Source organism: Orycteropus afer, unplaced genomic scaffold (assembly GCF_000298275.1).
Source record: "Orycteropus afer afer isolate SDZICR_OR568_19922 unplaced genomic scaffold, OryAfe1.0 scaffold00127, whole genome shotgun sequence".
NCBI lineage: Eukaryota > Metazoa > Chordata > Mammalia > Tubulidentata > Orycteropodidae > Orycteropus > Orycteropus afer.
This window is the reverse complement of record NW_006921714.1, coordinates 1,340,794-1,349,161: the sequence shown is the minus strand read 5'-3', so window position 1 is coordinate 1,349,161 and position 8,368 is coordinate 1,340,794. Positions and strand designations below refer to the sequence as shown.

The window sequence follows — 8,368 nt, the reverse complement described above, 5'->3', positions numbered from 1 at the left end:
CTTTTCTTTGTTGAAGAGGGTCTGTGCAATCCTTCTGCCTAGTCCGCCATCTTGCCCCGCCTCCACAAAGATCTTTTAAAAATCTACTTAGGTTATGTCACTTCTCAATTGAAAACATTCATTGACGCTTGTGGTTGTTGGTTGCCATCAAGTCAGTTCTGACTCCTGGTGGCCCTATGTGTACAGAGTAGAACTATGCTCTATAGGGCGTTCAATGGCTGTGAGCATTTGAAAGAAGATCACCAGGCCTTTCTTCTGAGCAGCTTCTGGGTGGGTTCAAACCACTAACCGTTTGGTTAGCAGTCAAGTGGTTAACCATTTGCCCCACCCCAGGACTCACTGACTTCCTGGCGCACCTTAAATAAAACCCAGGTTATTTACTGTGGCCCACAAGGGTCTGTGCATTCTATTCTGACCCTTGTCTACTTAACCAGCCTTGTCTCTTCTCTCGTTGTCTTGCTCATTGCCTTCCAGCCACGGTGGCCTTCTTTCATTTCTTCTGCTTCCTACCCCATGGCTGTGGCATATGCTGTTGCTACTGCTTGGAATGCTCTTCCCATCCTTTAGCCAGTTGGCATCTTCTCATCCTTCAGTTCTTAGCTTAAGTATTACTTCCTCCAAGAGCTGTCTCCTTGGCCAGTGTCTCCAGTACAGAGGGATGGCCGTGCCTCTCTCACAGCGTCTTATTTTTTCCCTCATTGCACTCGCTGTAGTTTGTCGTTACGTGCATGCCTGCATTTGCACTTGTGTCACAACTCTCTCCCACTAGACTAATAGGCCCCTTGGGACTGGAATCATGTGTGTTCTCGTCTATTTTCAGAACTTAACACAGTGTCCAGCACATAGTAGGTCTAAGGAATTGTAAATAAATGGTTTAAAAGCATAAAGATAGGTTTATTGTTTTAGCTTGTAAATCCTCACTTTAAATACAAATAAGGAAAACATGGAAAATTCAGAAAATAATTTTCTACAATTTTAGTTATTGGAATTATTGTAAGCTAATATAGCTTAGTATTCCCTTCCCAAAAGGAAACGTTTACACATGCTCCAAACTCATCATGTGCTTACTGTATGATATGGGGCTATTTTAAAAATAGATTTCTTTTTTTTTTAATCTAAGCCCTGACTTTGAAAGTGAACTGCTCTTTTTATATAATTTAGGGCTCATTTTACTAAAATGTTTAAATTCTTGGCTCCACTCTTTAAACCTACTACAAAGATCACATTAGAATTCATTTTAATAGACGTTGTAAGCACAGTATCCAATCTCATATTATCACGCTGGGCTCCTTTATTATGAAAGTCTCAGGAAGCTGGGCCTGAGGCTGCTGAACACATGGTGGGGTGTATCTGGGGCTGGGGACGGTGCCAGTTCTATTGTTTATGTAATATTCTCTGCACCTTTATCTGTGGTGTGCAATTGGTATTGACTTTTGAGAAACTACTTCTTTGACCTGATCTCCCAGTTGGAAAACCCTGCAGTAATGACATCTGACTAGGAAAAAAGGGATCAAAGAAGCATAAGGAAGGAAAAATTATGAGGCCCTGTGTACTAAGTACTTTCGAGCCTGTCTGTTAGGTCTGTTAGAGGGAAGATTGTGGGATTTTTTTTCAAGGTCACCATCACTGTATCCCCTGAAAAAGCAAAAGTGTCTTATTTTTACTGTGGATTATTAGTATTGGGTCCATTTCACATGAGCAAAAATGTTTCTTCTACTTCATCAATCTTTAGAAATAGTGTTCACCAAAATAAAGAGAAAATTTGATTATTTGTCCTATTTTTTACTTGTCTTCCATTTCTCCCTTCCCCCACCCTTTAAAGAGGAACATAAACATCTTTGGCAATTTGTCGTTTCCAATTTTTAGGTATATTCCTTGGGGACTTTTTAAATGTTGCAAGGAAAAAGAAGGAAACACAACTGTATTGGAGTGAAATCAGACACATCTTCACAGCATTTGACAGGCACTGTAAGTATCTTTAAAGTGTTTTGTTGTAAAAAGATGAGTACTAGGAGCTATGAATGGGTAGATCTACTCAGTAAGTTAAATATAAGGAGGACTGGTGGTGCAGTGGTTAAGCCGTCATCTGTGAAACGAGTGTTTCAAACCCACCGGATGCTCCACGAGAGAAAGATGGCAGTTTTACTCTGTCATATAGGGTTGCCGTCAGTCAGAATTGACTCTGTGGCACACTACAACCACCACAACAAATTGAACATACAATACACAGGTAGTCTTCTATTTGTGACAGGGTTTTGTCCCAACAACTCTGTCATAAGTTGGTTCTGATACCAGTCAGGTACCTCTTTTTAAGTTTTCATTACTATTGCCTTTTATTATCACTATCTTTATAAATCTAGTCATTATTTGTCTGTGTAGATGGGAAACATGACAAGTAAACTTACAGATGTATTTCAATACATACATATATATCACTAACAATCAGATGTACAAAAAAAAAAGCATCCTAAGTGTGGTTCATCGTAACTTGGATACATCACAAGTCAGAGATTATCTGTAACTGGAGGACAGTTTTCCAGGTAGTCCCTGACTTACAATGAGATTCTGTTCTGATGACTCTGTCGTGAGTTGATTCTGATGTAAGTTGAATACCTCATTTTTTTTCTTTTTGGTTTTAATTATTATTGTCATTGGCTGCTATACAGCAGTGTTGTGAACAGTAAATCATAACACTGAACATCTGCTGGTGAACATCTGACAATAATAACGTGTATAAAACGCTGTTGTTGTTTGTTGTTATATGCCATCGAGTTGTCTCTGACTCATAGTGACCCTATGTTCAATAGAAGAAAACACTGCCCTCAACAAGATGGAGTGACATGGTGGCTGCAGTGATGGGCTCAGGTATAGTAGGGATCATGAGGCTGGCACGGGACTGGCCAGTGTGTTCTTGTACATAGTGTCACTATGAGTACAAAATGATAAGAGACACAAAAACAAAATACACAACAGACAATCCTGAGTGTGGTTTGTCATCCCTTGAGTATGTCATTAGTCAGGAACTACTTGTACCGTATTCATTAGCTGTTACTTTCGGAGTCGGTGGGAATTGTTTCTTCCATAGTGATCTTAAACTCATAGCATTTACCGAGGATGAAATAATATTTGCAATTACTTAATTGTACTTAGAATTTGCCTGTATCCTAAGGGACAGCAGAAGGGCTGGGCGAATGGACACAGGCCTGGAGCCACCTGCAGAAGCACGGGAGGCCCTGTGCCTCCTTCTTTGACTTCTGCTTCAGCACATGATGAGGTCTTCATGCTTTGTCACTTAACAACGGCGCTTTATTCGTTTGCTTCCAATGCTGTTGATCTGTGTTGCAGTTTATGCATCCCTGATAAAGTAGATTAAAGATTATATTATCTAGTTTTTATAGATTAATCCATGCAAAATGGCCAAGTGGCTTAATACAGCTTTTGTGGGGAGCTGCAGATTGAGGGTGGTGTTCATAGAGTGAGCATATGCAAAGAAGAAGAAAATGGCAGAGCTGACTCCTCTGACTCCTGGGGCCCAGTGATCACGTATGTGGCTGAGAGAAGTTACGGAGTCCAGGGTCACTGTCTTGCTTGCCGTTATGGTTTCACTCTAAGTACTAGTATATCGTAATGCTGATACCAAATAAGACGCAAAGATGAATTTTAAGAATAAGTTATTTTGGCAATTCACAAAAATTCGAAGCCTGTAGTATTATTTTGGTGAATCTCTCTCTGGTCGTTTCCCTGGGATTCAGAGAACCAGTGAGTTCTAGGGCTGGAAGTGATCTTTTAGGTCATCTGTAACTGCACTGAAGGGGAAGTGTTATTCGATTTTTGAGAATTGCTGGATTTTTACCAGTTAGGAGGAAAGGGAGCAGAAGATAGGTCCCTCTCTTTAAGGATATACATTATTTCTGCATTTTTCCTAGTGACCAAAACTTTTTAACTCTTTCAGTGACATGATTTTGGATTGTTTCACTTGTAAAATCAACTATAAATTACTGCTTTTGTCCTGATAATATGTTAAAATAAAGCTTCATGGAAATATGGTGGCTAAATTCACAGCTCATAGGGTTAATAGAAGTAAGTGAATATTTTGTCTTTTCTTTTCAAAAGGTCGTGGATTTTTAACTTTGGAAGATTTCAAGAAAGCATTTAAGCAGGTGGCACCCAAATTACCAGAGAGGATTATTCTTGAAGTATTCAGGTAAATCACCAAACTCTTTCTGTACACTCACCCTTGATTTACCATTCACTTTTACAGGTTTTCAGTTTTATGAATATTTATTTATGCTGATTTTTCATTTATGAACATTGCCATCTCACAGCATATTGCCATGATCCAGGAGAGAAATTTATAATGAACCATATATATTGAATAATTAAGGAGCTCTGATGGTGCAGTGGTTAAACACGCAACTACTGACCAAAAGGTCAGTGCTTTGAACCCTCCAGCCGCTCCATGGGAGAAAGATGTGTCAGTCTTCTCCCATAAAGATTATAGTCTTGGAACTTCAATGGAACAATTCTACTCTGTCCTGTAGAGTTACTATGAGTCAAATCAGCTCAATTGGCAGTAGGTTAACAGGTTTTGAGTAACGGGGAAATGAGTGTTTGGGCCTTACGAGCTGGCTAATTCCATGGCCAGCAGGCTCTAAAAGTGGGGGAAGCACTTGCACACCGAGGAGGTGCATCCTGAGATTAAACCCACTGCCACTGAGTTGATTCTCCCATAGCCTGTATGTCAGCCAGACAAATCTTGTACATGGTTCTTGAGTTGTCTGGAGAAAAGAGTTGGAATTGCTTGATAGTTACCCTCATTCATTTGCTTTCAGTATTACAGACACATGTTGCAGTTTATGCGTTCCTAATGAAGTGGATTTAGAGGTTATGTTATCTGTTTTTTTTTATATAATTTACCCTTACAAAATGGACAAGTGACTTAAAATAGCTTTTGCAAGGAAACTGCACACTGAAGGTGATATTAATAGTGCCAGCACATGTGAACAATGAGGAAATGGTAGAGCTCCCCTCCCACTTCCTCCCCATAGTTACCTCTTCCCTATGTCCATCCCTCCATGCACTCCTGCCTCCTGAGCTGTCTCCCTGTGCATATACAGCCTTTCTTTCTTCCATGATTGGTCTCTCCAAGGAGTGTACCTACCTAATGTAAATGTTCAGCTCATACGCCCATCTTTTGTTTAGCTGGAAGCCATAGGATTGAGTTCAATTCCAGACCTGAAGGGTAGCTAGGGGCCAAAATCTCAGTGGTTCCACCAGGCTCTTATCAGACCAGCAAATCTGGTCCCCTGTTTTTGGTTTTTTAATAATGATTTTGCGTTCTGTTCCACATTGTTCTCCCTCTCTCTCCAGGATCTCCTACACAGAGCCCCTCTGAGTGGGTGACAGTGGGAGCCGGGCACTGTCTGGTTCTGGTCTCATACTTCTATAGGCTGAAAATTGCGTGGTGTACCAGTCGCTAGGACTAGTTGTTTCCCTGCACCTCTGGTGGTTCATTCTTCTTTGTTCTAGACAAGGAGAGACCCAGTGTTGCATCTAGATGACTGCTTGCAAGCTTTTAAGATCCCAGTCGCTACTCGCCAAAGTAGGATATGGAACAGTGTTTTTGTGTAGTATGTCATGCCAATTGAGCTTGATGTCCCCTGCAACTGTGGTCCCACCCCACAGGTCCAGCTATTTGCTCCGCATGTGAACATTTTTATAGCACATACAAATACACATGTAGGATTATCATCTGCCTAGCCTATTTATGGTGGTATATTCCCATTTGCCTACCCATCCTTGATCTTCTTGCCTGTCTGTCTATGAATCCACCCATAGATTAATGTTTGCTATTATTGATAATTCAGTATTGTGTATGTAATAGTATTTACCTTTGTTTTCTGTACCTCTTGTGTGCTTCCCATGTCTTCCTTCTCCTTAGTGATATTGTGCTGGTCGTATGCTTTTATTATGTTGCCTTTCTCTTCACCCAAATCAACACCTCCTCTTAACTAGCAAGCAATTTTCCCTTTCCCTTGCCACCCTTTGGGTCTGGAATTAGACTCACTCCTGTGGCTAACTTTCAGCCAAATGATAGACTAGCCTACAAGTGGAACAGCTACACCAGGGAAATGCACTCCTTAGAACACTTAACCATAGGAAAGGTAGCATTTTCACAGAGAGAAAGCTAGGGAGACAGGAATGCATAGGTGGAAAGGACACGGGAAAAGGGTGACCACAGGGAGGAAGTGAGAGGAGACGTATTACATTGTGGGGTTTGTAATCAGTGTCACAAAACAAAATGTGCATGAGCTGTTGAATGTAAAATGAATCTGCTTTATAAAATTTCACCCAAATGACAATGAAAAGTAAAAAAAAAAATATTGAATGGGTGTATGTTTTGTTATGTGTATTTTCAACAAAAATAAAATAAAAACAAATAAAAAATATAAAAAGAAATCCAGCTAGTTAGGAGGAAAGGGAGCAGAAGATAGGCCCCTCTCTTTAAGGATAAATATTTCTACTCACCTCCCAGTGACCAAAACTTAGACCCAAGGCTATGTGCCGCTGCAGGTAGGGGCTGGAAAATGTAGTCTTTGTGCCTAGAAGTCATGTGCCCCATTAATCGAGGTTCCGAAACTGCGGAAGGAAAGAATGGATATTGGGGGCATCTGGCAGGATCAGCTATTGGAGATAAAAGCAATATAATGAAATCTGGCCAGAAACAACTACCTCCAGTGGAAGTTATGAAGCAGGTCATTGGAAACAAGGACTTGCATCCATTGTCATTCATGTTGACATCATATATGAACTTTATTTGGTTCATCTTTCACAAGCAAGCTGTTGAGCAAGCTAGTGAATAAGAACAAAAAATTTAAAGCTTGAAGCATGCAAAGTGGTATAGAACAATATTAACTTAGTGGATGGTATAAAAGCAACCATAGTATCATCTTTGTGATGAGAAGAGTAATGGATGTCACAATCAGATTTCATCTTTATTTTGGTGAACAGTATTTACTCCTAAAGATCTGTAGTACAATAGATCATTATAAAGTAGAAAAAACATTTTTGCTTAATGCAAAGTGGAACACAGTAGTAGTGATCAGTAGTGAAAATGGTAGACAATTCAAGTTCACTTTCATTTTATAAGCCAAACAAAAGACCAAACAAGCAAGCAAAAAAACCCAGACTTGGGACATAAGGCATCAAAGAATCATTTTACTTTATGACTTGGTGGAAACGCTAAAGGGGTTAACCCATTGTTGGTGTGTCATTTGTTAGGTCTGAGGGCAGTTCAAGAGCTTAATGAGATACTTTGATAAGGTTTGTGAATTTTTGCCTAGCTAAAGATACTTGCTTTAATAATTTCATCACGAATAAAGCAGTATGTGTGTGTTAATGTATTGTCAGACTTCACAGCATCACATTCTGTTCTGCAATCAATTTCTTCATTTGCTTTCGTCTTAGTTCTATCATTAAATGGATTCCACTCTCGTTTCTGGTCCTTGTGCCTCAGTTTCTGCTCAGATGAAGCATGTTCTCTGGCAGAGATCATAACTATGTTCCCTGTTGTCTTCCATGTTCAAAGATGTTGTTCTGGGCCATTGGACTTAGATACAAGTATCTCATGGATTGGATGTTAACATTTTGAGCCATAGTCTTTTCCTTTGAGAACACTGATTATGTTTATGTTGGAGGTTCTTCTGAATTTCTGGTTTACTGGTTTGCTTTGCCCACCGTCTCTTTCAGTATATTTTCGTCAATGTCTGTTCTCTTTTATCTAATTTTTTTTTCTTTCCTGTGATGGTTTTATTTTCTCCTGCACATCTTTCTTGAGTTACAGCCACTGATGCTTCATCTCCTTTTGTTATTTTACTGTATCTTGCTATTCTACAGTATCCCCTCTAAGCTTTTTTTTAAAGCTCTGCTTTCAAATCCTGTTTTATAGATATATTTGTGGAAATAATTTCTGAGATTTTCTTTTTAATAGGTGATTACTTGGAGATTTTTAAGTATAAATTTTTGCAAATAAATTATTGAAAGCAACTTTTTTTACTGAGGTAAGAGTTTTTAGGAACAAATTATTTTCTTAAACCAAGGGAAGATACCTCATGTTAAAAAGGAAACAGAAAGAAAATGTGGTAATAGTTTATCCCATCTCTGAAGATAGCATAAAATGTTTAATATTTGGATTTCAAGACCTGAGACTCCTTCACTGTTTGAAACTTTAAACTTGGATTTCCACGTCAAGCTCATAGCAGTGATTTGTGTACTAAAAATGGCTGAGGCTACATCAAACGTGATCTTTCATTATTATTCAGAAGTTCTTAGAATATTCTTTTCTTGAAGTTTTTTTTTTTTTTTTTTT

The 8,368-nt window shown here is 39.1% G+C and overlaps 1 protein-coding gene across 1 annotated transcript in view; it reads left to right on the top strand.

The window, feature by feature from the left end:
- Positions 1 to 8,368, top strand: part of EFCAB11 (EF-hand calcium binding domain 11) — a 248,200-nt gene that overhangs the window by 43,436 nt on the left and 196,396 nt on the right. The window contains exons 4-5 of the mRNA XM_007944526.1: positions 1,867 to 1,968; positions 4,114 to 4,204. Coding sequence (XP_007942717.1) covers positions 1,867 to 1,968; positions 4,114 to 4,204 — 193 coding nt within the window. The remainder of the gene's footprint in view (positions 1 to 1,866; positions 1,969 to 4,113; positions 4,205 to 8,368) is intronic.